Source organism: Nelumbo nucifera, chromosome 2 (assembly GCF_055504915.1).
Source record: "Nelumbo nucifera cultivar China Antique chromosome 2, China Antique-T2T, whole genome shotgun sequence".
Lineage (NCBI taxonomy): Eukaryota > Viridiplantae > Streptophyta > Magnoliopsida > Proteales > Nelumbonaceae > Nelumbo > Nelumbo nucifera.
Genome location: NC_142650.1, coordinates 43,812,541 through 43,837,534, shown reverse-complemented (window position 1 = coordinate 43,837,534; position 24,994 = coordinate 43,812,541). Strand labels below are relative to the sequence as shown.

Genomic DNA, 24,994 nt, shown 5'->3' with positions numbered 1-24,994 from the left:
AAGGAAGAGAGAAGAAGAAGAGAAGAAGAGAAGTTGAAAGAAAAGAGAGAAATGATCTGGCCGCCCCCTTCACTTATTATTTATACTAAAATAATAGAACAGTACAAAGACAACTATGCCCTTATAAGGCGGCAAAACATAAAACAGCATAAATAACACTCAAAAAACATAATAAAATTTGGACTCACATAACTACTGTGGTCCCCACCTCCTATTTAATAACTAACATAAAACATCATAAAACTAATTAATCTTCAACATTGTTTTTAAATTTGGAGGCTATGAAGGTGGATGCAAATGAGCCAGATACAAGATGGTGGGAAAGAATGTATGGATGGGAAGTTTTCTATTAAAATGCTTTATGAAGTGGTAACAAGAGATCAGGTTGAAAGGTCTAATGTTGAGGGGTTGTGGGGAAACCCAATCCCTCCTAGGGTTTTTCCAGATGCCAAGTATCTGTTTGATGCATAAAGAACATGCAGAAAACATGAGATACTTGTTCATTCACTGTAGTATGTCAGAAAATTGTGAAATTTCTTCTTTTCTCTGTTCAACATACAGAAATCAGATTCCAATTGGCCACACAATGGGAATGGTAAGAAGGCCAAAGTTCTTTGGAGCATGATTCATTCTATGGTATGTTGGGGCACATGGAGAGAGAAATGGATGCATTTTTTGAGGAAAGCTAGGACTAGAAGCAAACTAATTGTTGATAAGTTAATTGAACCATGTTGTACATGCCTGGGTGTGTAACACACCAAAGGGGTTGGATTGGTTCAGCTCCAACTCCCCTACAAACCATTCTATAACGCCACTCATTCAATCTATCAGTGGCCTCTGCATATCGCTTCTTCCCTGTCTCATCCCAATTCCCCAACCATAAAGGCTCTGCCATTGCCAAAGCCCTAGGCCATACATACACCATAAAGGCTCTGCCATTCCCTGACCACTCATTCAATCAGTGGCCTCTACACTTGACTTTCAGAAATAATGATAACATTTTTAATAAATTCCCTGGTTCAAAGGAAAATATACATACACACACAAGGATTAAAAGGCCTAATTTTTAGCTCCACATGCACTCCTATTAATTCAATATCTATTTAACCACTGCCTAGTTGATCACTTGGGTGGTAGGCCTCCAAAACTCCCAAACTTCTTTCTTTTTTCTTTCTGGTGGTTACTCCCAAAACACCTAACTGTGATGGCCAGGTGATGCTTTAACCATACTGAATAGAAAAATGGCATGCAGGTAATCCAGATAGGCTACATAATGCAGTGAAGCAAGTTCTGAAATTGACTAAAAAGCCAACTGTGAAGCAAATTTCAGCATCAGCTACCAATTAACTCAAAAAATACAATTAAAAAAATCCTACAAACATAAAATTTATGTAAAATAGACCAGAAATTTAGTAATAAACATCACAGACAAGTAACCAGAGAATTTATCATCATCATCTAAGCCTTGTCCCAATTATATGGAGCTGGCTACATAAATTCTGTTTGGCCATTCCGTTCTGTATAGAAGTAACCAGAGAAAACTAAGAATCATAATTTGGTAATTTTTAGAACTTCCCCTGTATGGGACATAACTCTGTCATCCCAGCTTTTACAAGATTTCAATGAATAATTCCTTCTATTGGGAAAGGAGGAATGAGAGAGAGAGAGAGACAGAGGAAGAATATACCATAATCTTCCTGAGGCCGTTGTCCATGATCTCCTAGAACAGCAGTTACTAATTCCATTGATATGCACATACGGTTCCTCTGGAAACAAAGTCAGAAATACATTATCTCTACAAATTCCAAGAAACTGTAACTGTAACAGGAAATGTATGAAACTCTGAATTATTCGTTTCCCTGGAAGATACAGACATGTTAAATGATCACAACTTCAACAATAACAATTGTTTGTTTGCTTCAATCAGTAATACATCCAGTAAATTTTATTACATAGATGAAAAGTGAGTAAAAATAGAGCAAAAATTTAAAACAAAACAAATGCATAAACCCTAGGCTGTGCACATGACCTGCCCATAGACTATATAACACAAGAATTCCTGATCAGGTAGGGCTTAAACCAATTATAACTTGTCCTCCCTATCCCACTTCAAGCCAAAGAATTAACCAGCAGATCAAAATATTTCCTCTGGTTACCTATGATCTACCTCCTCAAAGACAATGACTATAGCACCATAGGCCTCCCTCCCCCTCCTTCCTCATCCATAGGAAAAGGCCAATGCAAGTATCCAAAAAAAACTTCCCAAATCCCCAATGTATAGCAAAACCAACCATGTTTCACAAAATGTAGTCTGTAGACTAAAAATAAGGGACCACGTACACTCACTCACTCAGTCACAAGCAGCACATTAATGTATTCACAACAAAAACAGCTTTCACTTATTCATATTGAAATCGTTGAATTTAAAATAAAATGATGTACCACTTGTAATAGTACTGAGTTTTGTACAAATCCATGGAAGAAACCAAGACGGTCTTCAAAAAATTTTTCCACTTTTGATATGTTCTGGGATCCTTAAAAAACATAGCTTAATCAACCATGAATGCAGTCTGTACACCAAACAGGGGATGACACCAACAACACCTCATGGATCTCTGAAGAGTAACCCACGATTCATAATAGGAATAAGCTAGAGCCTAAAGGTTGGCCAATAAAACATGTATAATATTCTACCAGTCAATACCATGCAATAGATTTAAATGTTGTATTTAATGCAACATCATATAGGCTTGGGGAATGATGGTTAACTGTTTAGACAGTATAACCACAATATAGGTAAAAATAAGTCCAGGAAACACACATTGAGGGTAGGAACAACTTCTCATAAAAAAGGGAATCAGTAAATCCTTCTAGGTGGAATTTTTTGCAGGAAAATGAATTGAAGAAACAGTAATTTGAGTGTAGGAACCACTTCTCATGAAAAGGGAATCAGTAAACTCTTCTTGGTAGAAACCACTCAACCAATGGAAAGGAAAGTCCCCATTCGGATTTCACAAGTTACGGATCTTTTTTCACTACTTCAAAGAGGAGTTGGCTAAATGGTGGATAGAGATTACTAGAGAAGGGTGGGATGGATACAGATTTTTAAAACATTACAATACATCAAGAACAAACTCACAACATGTTGTAAAGAAACGTTCAAGTATATTGAGGAGAAGAGAAAAATTTTGGGAGAAAACACCAATCTGGATAACAAAGAGGTAATAGTCTCTTGGACATTGAAGATCATAGGACAGACAATACACCCAATGAGAAAGAGGAAGTACAGTTCATAGGAAAAAAATTAGTGGAGACAGATCTAGGGTCACTAGATTCTCCAACATATACACAAATGAGAGACGTAGGAAAAATTATATTAGTAAGCTACAGGTGGAGGTACAAGAAATTAAAGAGCAAGATTTAAACAAGGATGAGATTACTTCTTTCTTTAAAACCCTGTACTCGGGTACGTGTTGGAGGCCATACCCTAGAGATTGTACTCGTTCAGCCTGGTTCCCAACCTTAATTAATGGAACACCTATAGTTTTCAAGGCACCAGGGTGAACCTAGGTGACAAGGGAGAGCTCCATCACCTAGTGTCTTAGAAAAGAAGAAGGAAAAGAAGGGACTAAGCCCCTGCTTTTCAGCTCTTTTTTTGGTTTGGAAGGATCTGAGATGATGGTTGAGAATCAATATAAATTTTAAAGAGGACTTTTTGTCTTCTTTTTAGGCTGTTAATATTGTTAGAGGCTCTTAATTAGGGGTAATCATTTTTAGTGTTGGTAACCCAGGCCCTTCTGGAATAGGAGTGTTAAGAAATGAAAAGGGAGAAATCTTGGGGTTGTTCTCGGGACCAATTGGGGAAGGAAACTCTATAAGAGTTGAGCTGGAGGCAGTTCTGTTTGGTCTACAAAAAGCAATCGAGTTAGGCATTCAGAAATTCATAATTGAAGGGGATTCTAAAGTGAGACTAAGCTGGTTGAGTGGAAAGGATAAGAGTCCTTGGTGGTCCAGAAATGAGATCAAAAAAATTCAGAAGTCTGTCCAAAGATATGCAGATTTCAATCCAGTGGGTTCCAAGATTGGCAAACAAGTTAGCAGATCAATTAGCAAAACAAGGGGTTAGAAGAGAACAGATTTTCTGGGCATGGTTGTAATTTAAATAGCTTTTTTCTGGGTTTGTCTTTCTGTTTTTCTCCTGTTTGTTTACAAGGGTAGCTAAGGCTGCTCTCCATTGTAAATTTCTTCTATATTAATAAAGTTTCTCTGTTTTTACTGATAAAAAAAAATAGGGGTAATCATTCTTGGCCCAGCCCGCAAATTTCTGCATCCAGGCCCAGGTTTTTGTGTGCAGTCCCAACACAGCCTGCAATATATATATATATATAGCATTCCCATTCCCAACATGAATGTTGTTCCAACCTCCAAGTTCCACATTGCTTAGGAATGGGAATGAAGGCCTTGCTTTCATCTATAAAAGGACAGACAAGCCAAGCCAAGCCTAAGACTTAAATGAGGCCCATGGCCCCATGCCTTGTGCCATAGGCCCAGCCTAGCCAACCTCGGCCTAGCTTGGGCTTGTGCAATATTTTTTTCATGTATTATACATCATTTAATTTAAAATATTCTTAATAATTATATTTTTATTATTAGATGCCATAGACCCAAAGTCCAACTTGGGCCCCAGGTCCGGGCTGGGCCAGGCCCGGGCCTAGGCTATAACCTTTATCACAGGTGCTAAGCCTAGCCTAGCCATAATCACCCCTACCCTTAATGGTGCTCATATGTACAGAATCCTTTGTACAATTAAGCCAATATACTTGTATATCTTTCTTTTGATTAATACAATTTTACTTTACCTCTTCAAAAATAAAGATTTGCCAGCAGTTTGTTAGATGGTCTAGCAAAACAAGGAGCAACAAAGAATCAATTGCACTGGGTTTGATACGCTAAGGAGAAGCTAAGGGAAACCAGATCAGTGACTAGAGGGCCATTCTTCTTTTAAATATCAATATAGTTATCAACAGTTACTAACCAAAATCACACTAAGAAAAACTGTTCTGAACTTCTAAGTCTTGAGTAAGCACTGAATAGAAATTAAAATTATTGGAACTACTAAGACCAAGTTAAAGCCAAAGCAATGTTCCATACAGATAAAAGACAAGTGGCAGCATTATAATGGAGTTTGGCTTCTGGACCAATAGTGGTTATTTTAAGGTTTTAGTGTAAACTGGAATTTGAAATACAATATCATTCAGGTATCAACTCCATTAACTGAAACACAATGAAGTTGATTCACTAAAATAGCAACCAATAATTCAATATCAAGGTCAGGCGTTTTAGATCAAACAAGACAAGTAACTGTCTGCTGCATTCCTCAAAAAAATCTGCAAATTACCTCAAGAAAGTCATTGAATTCTGCTTGCTTTCTGCTTGCTTCAGTGCCCCATGCCTCAGAAAACATCCGCCCAAGAACAAAAACACCAACGGCAGTGTATCTGCACTAGAAATACAGTTGCCAATGTTTCAACTCAATGTTCGAAACTAAAACTATCAAACAACCATGGGGAGAAAACAATGAAAGAATCAAAAAGAAAAATTAGAAGAAGAAGAAGAAGAAAGATATCCAAAGAACGAATTGAATTAATGACTCCATTTTCTGAGTTAATCATAAAAAAGAACAAATTGAATAATTTGCGTACATATTCCCGAAGCTGTTCTTGGCATATGCTCCACCTTCATGCCCCGCATACATAAAAAGAGACCCAGAGTGTTTTAGTGAGACCTGTAAAACACTTGTCTATGAAACATGCATAATTTTCATACCTTTTCATAGAAACACCCCACAGAATCATTTAAGCAACACCAATCATATTCTTAAAACAGAAAATATGAAAGAATAAGCTAAAGGAAGAAGCAAAATATAGTTGCACATTTTGCTTGTAATATTTTTTAGGGTAAAACAAAATCTTCATTAAAAAAAAGAACTTACAAAAGACCATAGAGACATTTTTTGATAAATAAAAGACCATAGAGACATTGTATGCTTCAGTGATTTAAAATCAGGCATGCCTAGGCGCACAGGCGAGGCACATTTTGGGGTATGCGCCTCACCCAAGTCCTAGACGCACCTCCTTCAAAAGGCGCACGCCTGGTGCGCCTTGCGCCTCAGCCCAGGCATGCACCTTTTTATAATTTTGCGCTTTTTGCTGTTTTTTGAGTCTAACGGCTGGGCCCGACCACACCCCTCGAGGCAAGCCCGAATTGCCTCAAGGGGCATGCTACAAAGGCGAAATTAACTACTTGAAGCGATGCAATTAAGGAAAAAAGTGGAGCGGCTAGGATCTTTTACACATTTGGATGAAGCAACGAATTCATCCACACCATTGGTAGAGTTTGTAAGACCGCGACTGATACTGAAAGGGAATGAAAGGAAAAAATAGCATGTTGTATCAATGGAGAACTCTGAGAATACTTCATCCTTACTGGATTGGTACAAAATCTTATTTGAATTTTTGAGCGCGACACAAAATTCATACAAAGTTGGGTCGAGTGAATAAATGGATAGAGCCCTATGGCTCCAATTATAGAGAAACAAAAAGCAGCAAGCTTCTGTTCTTAATTCGAATGATTACCCAATCTAATTAGACGTTAAAAATAGATTAGTGCCTGATGCGGGAAAGGGTTCCCCTATGAGTGGATTATCGATTTTTTTAATGAATCCTAATTATTCCCCATTATAGAGTGAAGACAAATGTGTAGAAGAATCGATATATTGATAAAGATAATTTTTTCTTTTCCAAAGTCAAAAGAGCAATCGGGTTGCAAAAATAAAGGATTTCTAACTATCTCATTATCCTATAACGAACGAACACAAATAAATTTAAATTGGATGAAAAAAGAGAGGATAGAGGATCCGTTGATTAGCCTACCTGTCCTCGAGGTATCTATTCCTTTCTTACTATATACCTTGTTTTGACTTTATCACACTATGTATCATTTGATAACCAAGAAATATCCTACCTTTGGTTCAAATCGAATTTCAAATGAATGGAGGTATTACAAAGATATTTAGAAATAGATAGATTTTCTATATCCACTTATCTTTCAAGAGTATATTTATGTATTTGCTCACGATTATGGTTTAAATAGATCAGTTTTTTTATGAACCTGCAGAAAATTTAGATCAGTTTAAATATCCTACCTTATTAAAATTTTGCGCTTTTTGCTGTTTTTTGAGTCTAACGGCTGGGCCGGGGGCTCCGCCCCCAGACCCCCAGCCACGCCCCTCGAGGCAAGCCCGAATTGCCTTGAGGGGCGTGCTACAAAGGCGACTCATAGAATCAAGAATGTAATATGTTTTGCATCACATTCATACTTGAAGCAATGCAATTAAGGAAAAAAAGAGATTCTGGGTTTTTCATGCTTGAAAATGCTTTATATGTTGGCTTTTATTTTTAAATTTTCATTTGAATACACTTTACATGTTATGTTTATGTATTTTAATTTTAGATAATAGGTTTTTTAAATCATTTATTTTAAAATTTAAGTTTATATTTTTATTAACATTATGTTTAATATTTTTTGCACTTTTTTTATTTTTTACCTTTTTTTTTTGTAATTTTACGCCTTTCTTAAAAAGGCACGCGCCTCGCCTTGCGCCTCAGTCACAAATTGGCCCTTGCGCTTTTAAAACACTAGTATGCTTGTAATATCAAAGGGAGAATAAAGAAAAATAAAGGGTTACTCTATAGGTGCATTGGGGGAATTTTTGAGTCTTACATGTTTTTGTGTTCATTTCCTTTTGTTGTTTTATCCTGTTTTTCCTTGCTCAGATTATGCATATCAGTATAGCCCTTCTCATCTGGCCATAATAGGATTTTTTTAGTGGTAACTGATGACTTTATTGATAAATAATTAAAAGAAATGAATACGCACAACATGCACCCCTACCACCCATCCCAAACTGATATAATTTCATAAATTACAAGATTGTTTGTAATAAAACAAAATTTATTATAAAAGAAAAAAAAAAGAAGGTAGAAAGGGGAGTGACCAGAAGTAACTCAAGAAAGAAAAGAAAAGACAAACTTCAACTTCCAAAGAAGATCTCCAAACCAGACACTTAACCCAACAGAAAAAACCAGCAAAAACCCAAGAACCCACAAATCCACCTAATATAAACCTCCACATCACCCAACACCCCCAAACAGTCCAAACAGTCCAAACCAAACAAAACCATAAAGATAGCACAAACAATCAAACTTCAAGTCTTCAACCCAACAAGAACATCAGCCTCTCTCAACAAGACCAAGAACAAAACCACCCCCAAGAGATAATACTCCGACCTTTAAACCACTAAACTCTTCTTTTAGTCTAGAGAAAACATGTTAAGCCAAATACATCTTGATTCTTTCACTGTTTTTTAAGTCTTCTACTTGCTAAAACACTCTTCCTGAGCTCCAGCAAAAAAAGCAGGGTTCTCATTAATCCTTTCCAGTTCCAAAGCTGTGTTTTCCAGAAATTACAAGCTTTCCCCTTGGACCAAAACAGTTGTTCCCTGCTAGCACTTGGTCTTGCTAGTGTACCATACTATTGGTTGATTTATGCATCCATACAAAAAGGACATGGGTTGAAGTACATGCATGGAAGACCATCTACAACAGCCATAAGAAGAAGCAATCTGTTGTAAGTTGGAGGAGCTAGAAGGGTCAGGGGCAGACCGAAAAAGACATCGATTGAAGTAGTAAGAAATGATTTAAGCATTCTGATCAAGAAAAAAAAAGAAATGATTTAAGTACTCGATTTAAAAATGGATATCACTGAACAGAACGGAATGGTAAAACATGATTCATGTACCCCATATAGTTGAGACAAGGCCTAGATGATGATGATAATGATCCATACAAGAGAGGCCAAAAGCACCATTTTTTTTAGAATAAACATATTGTATTGATATATAAGAGAGTATGTTGTACATGGGGAGGAAAAACCCCTCATGTACAAGTATAGAGGGAATTGCAAAAAAGGGTTTCAATTAATAGCTTAGAAGTTTTAGCCCAAGAGTGGATCTTTGCTGTTAAGTTATGGGTGATTTCATCTAATTGAGAGGATTTGCCTTCAAAAATTAAGCAATCTCCTATTCAGCATTACAGAGGGAGCAATTTAAGGAAGTGACTGGGATGCCTCTTCTACTTAGTTTGTCCTTGGTAAGGCATTTACCTCAGGCTGCTGTCCAGATATGAAAAGCTACTTTTGAAGGCACTTTCCATGCCCAAAGAACTTTGATGGGAAAGGAGGGGTTGCCCCAGTGTTTTAAAAGCGCAAAGCGCAAAAAAAGCGCAAGGGCCAATTTGCGACTGAGGCACAAGGCAAGGCGCGTGCCTTTTTAAGAAAGGCGCAAAATTACAAAAAAAAAAGGTAAAAAATCAAAAAAAGTCAGAAAATTCAAAAAAAAATCAAAAAATATTAAACATAATGTTAATAAAAATATAAACTTAAATTTTAAATAAATGATTTAAAAAATCTATTATCTAAAATTAAAATACATAAACATAACATGTAAAGTGTATTCAAATGAAAATTTAAAAATAAAAGCCAACATATAAAGCATTTTCAAGCATGAAAAACCCAGAATCTCTTTTTTTCCTTAATTGCATTGCTTCAAGTAGTTAATGTGATGCAAAACATATTGCATTCTTGATTCTATGAGTCACCTTTGTACCATGCCCCTCAAGGCAAGCCCGAACAAGTCTATGTTAGAGTCTGAAATTCTTATTTCTCACATAAAAAATAATGATTTTATAACTTTCATTGCCTTTTAAGAAGATATTTTATTGCAATGAATGAATGAACAACATTAGCAAATAGGGGGTTCTTGGTAGAGAATTACCCTTTTTTATTGATAGAGAATTACCCTTTTTTATCCCACTTCCAAATTCTGCCATCTTCCTCAGAAGCAATAGGCTGAAACTGCTTGAGCTGAAGTAACATGTCTTCAAGGCTCTCAATCTCCCAGTCAAAGAGATTTCTTCTGAAAATAGGAGACCAGGTGCCATTACTGCTGTCAGTAGAGAAGACCTCAGCTACAGTTGCCTCTTTATTGACAGCTACATTAAAGAGACTGGAATAATAATCTGCCAATGCTCTGTGGGGTGTGGAAAGGGATCTATAAAGCTTATCCTCAGTTTGTGAAAGGAATTAAATATAAGGTTGGGAATGGTACCACACTGAATTTTTTAAGTGACATTTGGTGTTCTGACATCCCATTGAAAGAGTTGTTTCCAGAGTTATTTCTTCTGGCTTCTGATAAAGAAGCTTACGGTAACTGATTGCTATGTTGTTTCTGGAGATTCTCTTGTCTGGGTTGCCTCTTTCAGAAGAGATTTTAACGATTAGGAGATTCCTTAGGTGGCAGAGTTGTTGTCAAGGCTGCAAGGTATAAGGTTAAACCCTTGGCTCCAGATCAGCGTTGTTGGGGATGGTCCAAGTCTGAATCCTTTTCAGTTAAGTCCTTAAATACTGGTTTGGAGCCTGCCACTCTAGATGCTTTCCCCAGTCAAATTGCCTGGGGTGGTCTGGCCCTCACTAAGGTGAAATTTTTTGTTTGGGTAGCTGTTGGAGAAAAGTGTTTGACGAAGGCTTTGTTGGTTAGAAAAGGGTTATGTCTCTTGTGTCTTACGCGGTAAGGGGGAAGAGACTTCCAACCACTTGTTTCTCCACTGTGAGTTCTCACCGAGAATCTTGACACATTTTTTCAAGGCTATTCAGTTTTCCTTCTGCATGCTTAGCTATGTCAAGGCCCTTCTTGAAAGCTGGAAAGTTGGGAGTATGAGCAAAAAGGGTAGGATCTTGTGGAATGCAATTCCTTTGGCAGTTCTGTCATCCATTTAGAGGGAGAGAAACAGGAGGATTTTTTAACAAAAGCAGTTCCAGCCTTCCAGGTAGAAAAAGGTGACAAATTTAATTATAGATTATCTTAGAGGGTGGCTGAGTACAAATTTGTTTTTCAAGGCGGATGTTTTGGCTTCATGTGTGGCAGTAAATTTTTTTGAGGGCTCTTAAAGTTGTTCATAGCATTCTGGACGGGGTTAGGAATGAGCTCACCCATGAGGAATTTGGAAGTTCATAGCATTCTGGGCCAGAGTTGGAGTAAGACATGGTGAGGTGTTTACCTAAGGCGAGGACGAAGGCAAGGAACTCTAGAAAGTGGCAAGCAAGCCGAGGGCTCTGGAAGGCAAAGGTCTCTTGAGAGCAAGGGTACTCGAAAGCAAATGGCAAAGAAATGCGCGACTAAGGCCCCTATTTAAAGAAAAATGAACGGCCCAGATCGTGCTTGATCCAACGGCTATGCGACGACCACCTCTGCGGTCCCGCCCACTGGACGACATGCGTCACTCACCTCAGGAAGACAAAGCGATGCCATGCGAACCAACCAGTCAGCCCACCATATCTTGCTGGTCCGGCCAGCCAAACCGGTCCAACCAACATACAACCTAGCTTGCATGGGTCCCGTCTCCTCCATGGTTCACGGGCCAAATAGGACAAGCTCCACCCGTATGCGGCCAAGTCCCCTACTCAAGCACCCAAATGCCCCGCCGAAAGCACTCGTAGCCAAAGTCGAGGCATCCACGGATTCGCTTCCACGCCAGCACAGGGCAGGGGGGCAAGGCCTCCTCCTCGTCCCCCCACAGCGACGGTCTTGGGGCCGAGGCTGAAGCCCCCAACAGAAGGAACCTCCACAACTCCCCGAGAGAAGGGAGCGAAGCCAAGACGGCGCCACCGCAGGACACCTCGTCAGGAGACCCAACGGTGCCTCCCAACGCTACCAACACACTCCCTTCGGCCAAAGCCAAGGCCCCCAGTTTGGACCTCCACCACGGCCTCAGGAGTGGGGGGCAAATGATGTAGGCGCATTCAGCTCGACCAATGGCAAGCCTACACGTGCCAGTCAACGCAGCTCAAGGCAGAACTAATCAAGGCACACACAGAGCCAAGCTCGGCGGGCCTCGCGGGACCAATCACAACGCACTCAGGGCTGAGCTAGGCGGGCCTCACGAAACCAATCGCGCATGGTCACCTAGCGGCCTTAGATGGTCACGCTCCCCTACAGGCTCCATCTCGACCGCCCGAGCTCTACCATGACCCAGCGGCCTCAAGTATAAATAAGAGGTGCTTACCCCCAAGGTAAAGGGTCCAAAACTTAAGACTCTCGAGCTCTCCTTGAGATTTCTTATCTTCCCTTGTGACCTCATCTGAGCCCTCATACCTCAGACCTCGGTCACCCCGCACCAACATACTAACTTGACCGTCGGAGTCTCCGCCTCGGATCTCAACCCGGGGCCTTTGGCGTGTTCTCTCCCTTTATAGGATCGATCTACCTACCCTCGGCCACCTTGGCCTTGGGCCCCTCGCACCTCAGCTTGGGAGTAAATTGATTGTGTTGACCTCGGCCATTCCAAGCATCAACATGCCTAAAAATAACGACACCAAAACCCCTAAGGATTATAGATCAATAAGTCTTGTGGGTATTATGTATAAGACAGTGCAAAAGTTCTGGTTGGTCGACTGAAGACTGTCAGCCCTTTGTCATTTCTCATAACCAAGGAGCTTTTGTAGAAGGGAGACAAATAGTGGATCAAATCTTAGTGGCAAATGAATGTGTGGCAGCGAAGAGAAAAACAAGGTGGCAAAGGCTTGTTTGTAAATTAGACCTAGAGAAAGCCTATGATATGGTGGATTGGTCTTTCCTGTTGAATCTCATGGAAAAGGTGGGTTTGGGTGAAAGATGGAGACTATGGATTAAAGGATGTATTAGCTCAGTACATTTTTCCGTCCTTTTAAATGGGGTAGCAAAGGACTTCTTCTCGGCCAAAAGAGGACTGAGACAAGGTGACCTCTTATCCCCCTTCTTGTTTACCTTTGTTGCTAAGGTTTTGAGTAGACAAATCATCAAAGCTGACCAAGAAAATCAATTTAAAGGTTGGAGGATTGGCAGATCAGAGGTGCTGGTGTCTCACCTGCAATTTGCAGATGATACTATCATTTTCTATGAGAGTTGTGATGAACCTAATTTGAGGAACCTGAAAATTTTAGTGGATTAGTTTCAACAGGCCTCAAAACTAAAAGTGAATTAGGGAAAAAGTTATGTAGCTGGATTAAACTTAGAAGAGGGTGACATCCAAGATATTGCAGATTTACTAGGCTATGAAGTGAAAAGATGGCCTCTAGAATACCTAGGTATGCCCTTGGGGGGAAACCTGAAATCTGAAAGCTTCTGGAAACCAGTTTTAGAGAGATTCACTAAGAAGTTGGCAATATGGAAGAGAAGTTATATTTCCTTGGGGGCAAGAATAACCTTGATAAAATCCACCTTAGCAAATCTGCTCACTTATTTCCTCTCCACCTTTAGGATCCCGGTGAAAATAGTTAGGAAGTTAGAAAGGATAATGAGGGATTTTTTGTGGGAACCCAGTGATGAAAAGAGGGATCATTTAGTGAAGTGGGAACAAGTCTGCAAACCTAAGGAGCAAGGTAGCCTAGGTATAGGGATCATCTTAAAGAAAAATACAGCCCTCCTAGGGAAATGGCTGTGGAGGAAACCATTGAAGCCATAAAAATCAGAACTGCACATTGGATGATGACCATGGAACTATTCAAAAACTTCTTCACGAATGACATTCTAAAGTACTGGACTGAAGTGGCACAAACAGATGTACCCAAAGAAATTGTGAGAGTGGACTGGAAGCCACCTGCACTAAATAAACTAAAACTAAACTTTGATGGGAGTTCCTTTGGCAACCCGGGAAGGGCAGGTATAGGGGGTGTGCTTAGAAATCATCAAGGAGAAGTTGTAGCACTTTTCTCAGAACCAATAGGTATTGTTGACTCAATTCAGGGTGAATCTCTGGCTCTCCTACAAGGATTAAAGCTGGCTGAGCAGATTGGAGCAACAGATAACAGTATGTGTTTGTAGCTTGGGTCATTGCAGTGCTGAAACCAAACTCTTGTAATTCAATATATCTTTGATCTTAATAAAAGTCTTATTTTCTGATCCAAAAAAAAAAAGTCAGCAAATGACTCCATAGATTTAATCCATTGAACCACCCTAGCAGTGATTGTCTCAATAATAGCCTCTCTACTCCTTTCCTTGTCCAAGAAAATCATTGAGTTCCTTTCCTCCCAAATGGTCCAACTCAAGGGAGCTCTTAAACATCTCTACAACAACCTTCCCCTCTTCTTTGTCCAACTAAAAAATGTAGAGGTAAACAAACTTTGCATATTTGGCGGGGGGTTCCACCTACACCCAAAAGAACCACTCCCAAATGGAATGGGGGCTCCACCTACATCTCCATTAGTTTTACAAAGAACACACCAATGCAGGGATAAGTACCAATTGGTTCTTTTTCTTTTGGAGCAAATCACAAGTATTTATTCTCTCTAGAACACTTCCCAACAGAAACCTCCAATTTTGGGAGGGATAGGTCTACCCAAACCTCTATAACAGGGAAAAATTGCCCCAAGCTATCAAAGGGCTGAGTTGGAACCTTGAAGAAAGAAGCACGAGAATGTACCAAAGGGGGATTCAGTCCAAATTTGACTATCAGGTTTGGAAGGATCCAGGAAAACCCCTTCAAGTATGTGAAGAAAAGCCATGACACTGTTTAGTTCCAAGACCCTTATACCTCTTATTAAGCCCAATTCCCAATCAAAGCCAGTGTTTGGAACTAGAAGGAACAAAAAAAGTGGATACATGCTCATCTTTGTATCTTGAGAGGGAAAACAAAGAAGGAAACTGATCTTTCAAAGCAAGATCCCCCACCCAAATATGTTCCCAAAACCTTACCAAATTACCAGAGCACAAATCATACCTGATATATGGGAGGAACTTAGAAGGAAGGTAGAATAGCATGGATGGCCTTCCAAGGAGAAGCTCTTGTGGCCCTAGTCAGTACTCCAACATCCCAACCATCCACTACAAGCCCGTGAATACTCACCCACAATTTGTCCCTATCCTCAGGTAATCTCCAAAACCACTTACCCAATAAAGCCCCATTTTTCTTCTACAGATTTCCTAACCCTAGACCCCACACTCCTTACTTCTACTTACTACTTTCCATCTAACTCTATGATCCCTCTTCTCCTCACCAGGCTCCCATAAGAAATCCCTCATCAATTTTGAGCCCCCTTTTTTTATTAGCAAAAAAATGATTTTATTATAATATTTGGAATGTAGGAATGATTAATACAACTTGTTTGACCAGAGTGTCAATCCCTACTTGCAAACCCAAATTACAAGGACGCCCAAAACAATTGTTGCCTCATAACCCCTTCTTTAGCTAGGGAGTCAGCTAAACCATTTGCACACCTTCTAAGCCACTTAAATTCAGTCACTATTTCTTTTGCAATCTTTTCCACTTCCCTTAGCACATACTGAAGGGACTAAGGAATACGCCTGTTGGATTTGGCCCATGTTTGAGTCCCTTTCAACAATGATATTAGTGTAGTTATTACTTTTTGCCAACTTTAATCCTTGTAGGACTGCAAGAAGCTCTGATCTGACTGCATGACCATGGCCATTTACCATCTCATCAAACTTGGTTTTATTACTTTGGTATTTTTCCCTTCAATGATTTTTTTTTTTGTTTATTGTCAAAAATAAAGGAGACTGCCCATTGACTCAACTAAAAGTCTCATCAAAACTATTTATGGATTAGGAACACAAATCCCATATTATAAAGGTTCATGTCTTCTATTAAATTGTGAAATTGAGGTCAATTACAAATTGGAAAAGAGAACGAATATAATGCTTTCTGTGAAGCAATGGAGAGACATGAGTATAAAAATAACCAACTACCAATTCTCCTAACATTAATAAGCAAAAGAAAGGCATGAGTATCCCTACCTCTAATGTAGCCAGGCCACAAGAGACCATCTCAATCATTCTTGTTCTAACCTGGAAGTACAAAATAAAATAACCAATTACCAATACTCCCAGCAACAATAATGCTAAGAAAATCAGTTATACTATCAGTTAAAACAAAATGAACAAAACTATAGATGATTTTATCATCTGAAAATTAACCTTGTAAAAGGTCAGAAATCACAAGAATGCCCAAGGATTTCCCAATATTATCAAAATAGAAACATGTAAGTTTCAATTGATTTTTTATAAGCATAAATTTCAATTGGTAATCACTAAGGTAGGATATTATGGCAATACACACCCAACAATATGAGATATTATGGTCAAAATTATTGGGCAACATAATTCTTAAGGAAGTGGTCTATCAATAATGGAAAAAAGTTGAAAAAGTAGAATTATCGTGTTGGTATCATGTTGCCCAATAATTTTTTACTCAATGGCATAGTGACTACAGCTACTAGCAAATTTATGTTGTATTCTTATTCGAAAAACTGGAATGGTTGCAACAGCACCTATACTGACACCAGGAATAACCATATATATCCAAAATCCATAAGTAGGACAGCAGTGAACTTGATCTTGCCAAAAATAAATAAATAACAGCAGAGCTAAGTAGAATAGTGTGTGTGTGTGTGTGTATGTGTGTATTGAGAAAGAACTTGGATTTAAGAGAAGACACACAAATGAATATTGACTACAAAACTTATTTATTCTCTACCATCTAAAACCCCACTTTCTAGATTTGACCTTTAACTCAACAAACTTCATTAAAGGATTTAGCTACTAAAACCTCAAATACCTATTGTAACTCTGCTTAAAAAGATTAAAATGCCCCAGATCAAACTTGCCCCTTTACCCTTTCTTGACAATTCAAATTATCAGTCTTGGAATTAAAACTATCAACATTTTATGACTTAAGAATCAATTAAAACTATCAACATTTTATGCTATGAACAATATTGAGGAGAGATAATTGTTCATCTTTGGTGGAAATGTGAAAATTTGGATCCATAATGCCATATATCCAAGAACAATGGGAAAGGAAGATTAATACCTCTTGGTCTGACTTCTCATTCTCAAATTTTGGATAAAAGGTTGCCCTAATTTGTGCCAAAGAGTACGTGAAGTTGTCCACAGAAAAATTTGCTCCCAGGGGACCTTTCAATAACTTACTCAACCCAGAGCTACCTTTGCTGCTTGCCGCGGTTTCAACATCATTTGCCTTGATGTCAACTGCAACCGAAGTTTGATCAGGAGCTACAGTTTTAACTTCAACAGCTGTAGCTCCACTCATCGTCCCATATGATCTTGGCTTCCAAATAGCTGTCTGACCTTTGACAGATACATGGCTCGCCATTTGAGCACTTTCAAATTTTATAGGTGAGAATGAAAGAGAGTCTTGTCCACCATTTTCATTTATATTCAACCCAATCAGATTATCTGCAATAGCTTCAGTAATCATAGGTGTACTCTCCGTGGACAAAGATGGTCTATCATATTTTGGATTCTCTTTCCACTTCTGTTCTCTTATTCCTGCTTTTCCCTGCATTAAGATGTAAGGGAGTTCAGCAACATTAGCAAAGAATTATGTACGCATGTAAAGGTTAAAGCACAGTTTTACTCCTTCAATCAACTAACAACTAATCATATAAATTACCACCACGTTCTGAAGTTCTTAGTCCGCATTAAGCAACAGATAGTACAAAGGCGAGCACGTGTCTTAAAAACTTTTTTTTCATAAGTGTCTTAAATACTTTATTTCAAACGTCTAATTTTGGCCTTTGCATTTCGAGCCACAAAGACAATCAACCCAAGAGAAGGTTGAAGAGGATTAAAGTCCAGCATTCAGATAGACAGTAAATACAAGTATACAACTTATCATGTTTGAAAGATCAAACGCGTAAAGTTCAACGAAAACAATAGAATTGTCACGAATACAACAAATAGTGCGTAAGAGGCCTTATAAACAGAATAAGATTATCACTATCATCAGCTTTAGATGATGAAACAAGCCACGCCAATGCCAATTGCCAAATGATAGAGCTCCATATTCGTAAAATCATTAAAAAATAATAAAAAAATCGAACGATTCAGCTAGGAGGGTAGTTAGACATTCTGTAGATAACCGTTCGAATAAAACGTAAGTTAGCCGAAACTCGTAAGAGATTGAACGTCGTACCCGGCGATTCGGCATGGATGAGTCAGAGACAGAGCTAGAAAATCTGAGCGCCTCAGCTACTGCAAAACGAGCTGAAAAAGAATGTAAAGAATAACAATTAAATGGAAGAAAACTCTTGGGCTTAGGTGCCGATGATGATACACTGAGTGCGAAAACGCAGAAAATCCGGTGCGGAGCAGACATTCATATAAAGCTCCTGTAGCAACGAAACGGGAGGAATGAATTAGGTTAACAAAAGCTAATATTTTATTGTGTCGATTTCAGCTATTCTCTGCCGCCATGAACACACGGCGCTCTCTACGCTCTCCACTCTCCACTACAGTAAAATTCTGCTAGCAAAAAATGGAGAAGAAGAAAAACTGCTTGGTATGAGTCATTTGAAGGCGCCAGGTGGCATGCTGGTAAAGTCTCCGGGTGGTTTTTGCAAAGACGGAAAGACGTGGGATCGAAGTCCGCCACAACCAGATTGCAGGGTTTGAGTTTGAGGATTCGGGTTTGAGGGGTTATCAATAAGTCCAAACTCCAAACAACGTGAATCTTCAGGCGAGACGGGGGTATTCTGAAAGCAAAAATTGTGCACACACTCTGAAAGCATCGATCCGTGCATAAGGAATATCTCTTCGTATAAACGACGAGAGGTATTCACCATGTGCGGCTGAATGTTGTGTTCTCAGGGTGTGTACACGATTTTCGCTTTCAGGACCTTTCAGGAAAGCGAAATTGCGAAAAACCTAAACCTAAAAAGGTCCTTTTAAAATCACACCAGTTACCCTTTTTTGAGGAGAGTCCTTACCTGCTCGAGCGATCTTCTCACCAACCTCACAACGGGTATCATCCGCGTACAGGGAATATCTCTCTGAATGAACTTGGCGCAAGGCTCGTTGGAACAAGTCTTTATAGCTTTGTATTGGGAATATCTCCGTATTTATATATTTTGTTGGGATTCTAGTTAAGGGTAGCTTTTCGGCCTTAATATCAATTAAGAAAGCATATTTCATATAATAACTAAAAGAGGGCAACTTTTTTGAAAAAAATATCAAAAAAGAGCAGCTATATACGAAAGGAGAGCATCGTATGAGATACAATTCATATCTCCTTTTTTCATGACAAAATTGCCCATTTATTAATTCTGAACAAAATCTTCTGATCCTCTTTCCCTCCTGCGTGCGAATGTTTTTTTCTCTCTCTCTTCTCTCCTCTCTAATCCCTCAAGTCTCTCTTTTGCTTTTTTCGAATCTCCAATCTTTTCTCTCCTTCTCTGTAATCACTCAATTACAGAGAAGCTTTAGCTTGGGAGTTTTTGAATCTGCTTTACAATTCACATTTCACATTTTGGAGCTTGGCGATGGATTCTTCGGCCTGCACAATTCAGATTTCACATTTTGGAGCTCGTTCAAGGGAAGGTCTACACATTCCTTTTTATCAAATTCTTTTGCTCCCTCTCTTTGCTACTTTTTTGGGTTTCTTTGCCTTGCTTTCAATGGCTATGGTTTTTCCATTCCAAAACCAAGAAAAGTTACCTATGGAGGGTTTTGTCTTGCTTTCAACTAAGAAACTGCGTTTCCATTTCAATGTCGCCGATAGAGGGTCTTTTGTGCTTCCGTAACTCTTTTTGTCTTTCTTTTCTGGATTCCTTTTCTTATAGTCTAGAAACATTATCCAAATGAGATTGGGAGAGTCCTAAGTTCACTAATCTAAAATCTTGTCATTGTATAAGCTGAAAACACCATATGCAAGAATGAGATCATATGTCCTTGGATATGTAACGAAGGCTTTACACCTGAACCAGATTATTTATGCACTATTTGTTGAAAAAGTACTAAGTACTACATGCAATGCTCCTATTTGTTGAAAAAGTGACTTAAAGATCGGATTGTTGATAGATAGCATCTAAAATTAGTATAATTAAGACTGTATGTTGTATTACTAGCAGGTTACCAATTAGACTTTTATAAAGCAGTCATATGACTAATATTGCTATGTGAAATAAAGTGTTGGACAATCCAAAAATATAATTCAATTCGGTTTTCAAGTTGCCCACTTAATGTCTGTGATTAGGATTTAACAGTTTTCATGGTGTGGTAACTTTCATTTAGTAGTTAAATGATATTTGGAAACCTTCTCTTCAAAACCATTTTAGTGCTTAGTCTGTCTTCACGTCTCTCTTGACAACAACCATAAACATAATGTTCCTATCCTTTATCAGAAAGAAAAGGAAAGGATTTTTCTAGTTTACTTGGCTCTTCAAATTGAACAAGAAATTTATTTTCTCTTTTGATTTGAGGGGTTGCATCTGTAGATTATTTCTTGGAAGCATATCATCCAGTTAGGAAATGGAATCTCTTCCTTGTTAGAGGTGGAATGAGGAGTATTGGATTTAAGGTTATTGAGACGGACCCAGCAGATTATTGTGTGGTTGCTCCAAACACTGACATCTTTTGTGAGGGAGAGTTAGTAAGGAGGAAGGATGAAAATGGGTTAGATGAAGTAGGTTATGATGATGTTAGTGGAGTCAGAAAGCAAATGGCTCAAAAATGAGAACTAGTGGAACTTCCTCTGAAACTGATGCTTTCTTCTTCAATATTAATGGACCAGAAATTATGTCAAAATTAGCTAGAGAAAGTGAAAGTAATATCAGAAAGGCATTTGAAGGAGCTGAAAAGAATGCACCCTCTATTATCTTTATTCATGAAATTTATTCCATAGCTCCTAAATGAGAGAAAACAAATGGAGAAGTGGAAGGGCAGATTGTTTCTCAGCTCTTAACACTTGTGGATGGATTAAAGTCCCAAGCACAAAGAAAGAAACTTGTCCCCTACATCTTAGGATTTAGGGTTCAGAACATTTCTCGATTTTTGAAAACCAAAAAAAGTTGTTAAACCCATATGTGGCCACATTAGAAAGAAAAATTGTCACCTTGGCCATTAGTGTGAAGGTATGCATCATATGAATTATTGACCCAAATAAGCAGAGAGAAATTGTCACATGTCTCCTAGATCCTATGATTAGGGCTGATAACCATTCTCATATATGACAAACCAAGAAAATTTATGGAACCCACATTTGGCTAAATTAGACTAATTTTTCATCAATCTGACCACCAGTGTCTAAGTTTACATCATCCGGATTACTAACCTGAGCACAAAGAAAGAAACTGTCACCTGGCCCCTACAAATTAGGATTTAGGGTTCAGAACCTTTCTCGGTTTCTAAAAACCAAGAAAAGTCACTGAACCCAAATGTTGCCAAATTAGAAAAAGAATATATTGTCACATTGACCATTAGTGTCAAAGTGTTCATCATATGGATTAGTTACCCAAATGAGTAGAGAGAAATTATCACTCATCCCCTAAATCTTATGGTTAGGGCTAAGAACATTTCTCGGTTTCTGAAAACCTAGAAAATTTACGAAACTCATATGAGGCCAAAATTGAGTAATTTTTTATCAATCTGGCACCGGTGTTGAAGTTTAAATGATTCGGATTAGTAACCAAAGAACAAAGAAAGAAACTCTCAATTGACCTTACATCTTAGGATTTAGAGCTCAGAACCTTTCTTGGTTTTTGAAAACCTAGAAAAGTTACTGAACCCAAATGTAGCCATATTAGAAAAAAAATTATCACCTTGTTCATTAGTGTCAAGGTATGCATCATATGCATTATTAACTCAAATGAGTAGAGAGAAATTGTCACGTGTCCCCTAGATCTTGGGTTTAGGGCTGAGAACTTTTCTTTTTTTTTTCTAAAACGAAAAAAATTTACCGCACCCATACGAGGCAAAGTTAGACTAATTTTTCATCAATTTGGCCACTGGTGCCAAAGTTTACATAACTAAGATTAGTAACCAAAGCACAAAGAAAGAAACTCTCACCTAACCCTTACATGTTTGGATTTAGGGTTCAAAACCTTTCTTGGGTTTTGAAAACTAAGAAAATGTACTGAACCCAAATGTGGTCATATTAGAAAAAAAATTGTTTCCTTGGCCATTAGTGACAAGGTATTCATTATAAATATTATTAACCTAAATGAGTAGAGATAAATTGTCACTTGTCCCCTAGATCTTTGGTTTAGGGATGAGAACTTTTATCAGTTCCTAAAAACCAAGAAAATTTACGAAACCCATTTGAGGCCAAATTAGAGTAATTTTTCACCAATCTGGCCACCGGTTTCGAAGTTTAAATGACCCGCATTAGTAACCAAAGCACAAACAAAGAAACTCTCACTTCGCCCCTACATCTTAGGATTGAGGGCTCAGAACCTTTCTTGGTTTTTGAAAACCAAGAAACGTTACTGAACCCAAATGTCACTAAATAGAAAAAAAAAATTTGTCACCTTGGCCATTAGTGTCAAGGTATGCATCATATGGATTTTTAACCCAAATGAGTAGAGAGAAATTTTCACTTGTCCCCTAGATCATGGGTTTAAGGCTGAGAACCTTTATTGGTTTCTAAAAACCAAGAAAAATTATTGAACACATATGAGGCCAAGTTAAACTAATTTTTCATCAATCTAGCCACCAGTGTCAAAGTTTACATGACTCGGATTAGTAACCAAAGCACAGAGAAAGAAACTCTCACTTGGCCCCTACATCATTTGATTTAGGGTTCAGAACCTTTCTTGGTTTTTGAAAACCAAGATAAGTTTCTGAACCAAAATGTGGCCATATTAGAAAAAAAAATTGTCTCCTTGGCCATTAGTGTTAAGGTATGCATCATATGGATTATTGACCCAAATGAGTAGAGATAAATTATCATTTGTCCCTGAGATCTTTAGTTTAGGGCTAAGAACTTTTCTTGGTTTCTGAAAACTAAGAAAATTTATCGAACCCAAATGAGGCCAAGTTAGACTAATTTTTTATCAATCTGCCCACTAGTGTCAAAGTTTACATTACTCGGATTAGTAACCAAAGCACAAAGAAAGAAACTCTCACTTGGCCCCTACATCTTTGGATTTAGGGTTTAGAACATTTCTTGGTTTTTAAAACCAAGAAAAGTTATTGAATCCAAATGTGGTAATATTAGAAAAAAATTGTCACATTGGCCATTACTGTCAAAGTATAAATTGTAAGCATTATTAATCCAAATGAGTAGAGAGAAATTGTCACTTGTCCCCTAGATCTTGGGTTTAGGGCTGAGAACATTTCTCGGTTTTTGAAAACCACGAAAATTTACGAAACCAATATGAGGCAAAGTTAGACTAATTTTTCATCAATCTAGCTACCGGTATCAAAGTTTATATGACCTGAATTAGTAACCCAAGCACAAAGAAAGAAAGTATCACTTGGCCCCTACACCTTAGGGTTTAGGGCTCAGAACCTTTCTCGGTTTTTGGAAACCAAGAAAAGTTATTTAACCCAAATGTGACCAAATTAGAAAAAAAAGTCACATTGGCCATTAGTGTCAAGGTATGCATCATATGGATTCTTAATCCAAATGAGTAGAGAGAAATTGTCACTTGTCCTCTAGATCTTGGGTTTACGGTTGAAAACTTTTCTTGGTTTCTGAAAACCAAGAAAATTTACCGAACCCATACAAGGCCAAGTTAGACTAAATTTTCTTCAATCTGGCCACCAGTGTCGAACTTTAAATGACTTGGATTAGTAACCAAAGGACAAAAAATAAATTCTCACTTGGCCCCTACACCATAGGATTTAGGGCTTAGAACCTTTCTCGGTTTTTGAAAACCAAGAAAAGTTACTTAACCCAAATGTGGCCAAATTAGAAAAAAAAATGTCACCTTGGCCATTAGTGCCAAGGTATGCATCATATGGATTTTTAACCCAAATGATGAGAGAGAAATTGTCACTTGTCCCCTAGATCTTGGGTTTAGGGCTGATAACCTTTCTCAGTTTCTAAAAACCAAAAAAAAATTACGGAGCTGATATGAAGCCAAGTTAGACTAATTTTTTTTATCAATCTGGCCACCAGTGTCGAAGTTTAAATGACTTGGATTAGTAACCAAAGCACAAAGAAAGAAATTCTCACTTATCCCTACACTTTAGGATTTAGGGCTTAGAACTTTTCTCAGTTTTCGAAAACCCAGAAAAGTTACTGAACCCAAATGTGGCCAAATTAGAAAAAAAATGTCACCTTAGCCATTAGTGTCAAAGTATGCATCATATAGATTATTAAACCAAATGAGTAGAGAGAAATTGTGACTTGTCCCCTAGATCTTATGATTAGGGCTAAGAACATATCTCGGTTTTAGAAACCAAGAAAATCTACGAAACCCATATGAGGCCAAATTAGACTAATTTTTTATTAACCTGTCCACGGTGTCCAAGTTTACTTCCCTCGGGTTTGTGATCCATGATCTTATGTGGACAATTGTTAGTAGTTAATTTTAGTACAGTTAGTAGGTTTCCTATAGCCTATTTGTGTTACTTAATCCCATGCCCATTGCCACATATGCAAGAAAATCTTAACATGGACAATAGGAAGTTTCTATTCATCTTTTGCCACACTGGTGGTGAGTTGAAGATAGGAGAAAATAATACAATACAATACAATATGTGGGTGGTGTGGGCAATGGATTTACTATAGATGATACAATGACACATGAAAGTTTTGTTAGTGAGATAACTCCACGTGTCAATAAAGTATACAATACAAATGGACCCCACACAGTTGCTTCCTTTACGTGGACCAACCGAGTTAAGGAATTTAATGATGTTTAATGAAGGTTTTACCCATGTTTATGTATCATGCAAAAAAGACTTGATCAACGATGTGGTAGACATGCAAAGGTATATATTTGTTACATTACTTTTATTTTTAATGATCAATCATTGTTATATATAGAATAAATAATTTTATTTATGTACTATTTTTAATTGTAGAGTTAATGTTGGGGGACAAGCTAGTTGTTGGGAATCTAGTACCAATTTTGATGA

General features: G+C 38.1%; 1 protein-coding gene across 2 annotated transcripts in view; it reads right to left on the bottom strand.

The window, feature by feature from the left end:
* The window catches only part of LOC104588646 (tRNA ligase 1-like), a 161,227-nt gene extending 142,454 nt beyond the window's left edge, over positions 1 to 18,773 (bottom strand). For both annotated transcript variants that reach the window (XR_002022202.2, XM_010246663.3), the window contains exons 1-6: positions 18,105 to 18,773; positions 16,980 to 17,468; positions 15,905 to 15,955; positions 5,703 to 5,785; positions 5,399 to 5,498; positions 1,688 to 1,766 (exon numbers count right to left, since the gene is read on the bottom strand). Coding sequence is in view for 1 of the 2 variants with exons in the window: in XM_010246663.3 (XP_010244965.1) it covers positions 1,688 to 1,766; positions 5,399 to 5,498; positions 5,703 to 5,785; positions 15,905 to 15,955; positions 16,980 to 17,468; positions 18,105 to 18,287 (985 nt within the window). In the remaining variant the exon portion in view is untranslated. The remainder of the gene's footprint in view (positions 1 to 1,687; positions 1,767 to 5,398; positions 5,499 to 5,702; positions 5,786 to 15,904; positions 15,956 to 16,979; positions 17,469 to 18,104) is intronic.
* Positions 18,774 to 24,994: the final 6,221 nt, after the last annotated feature.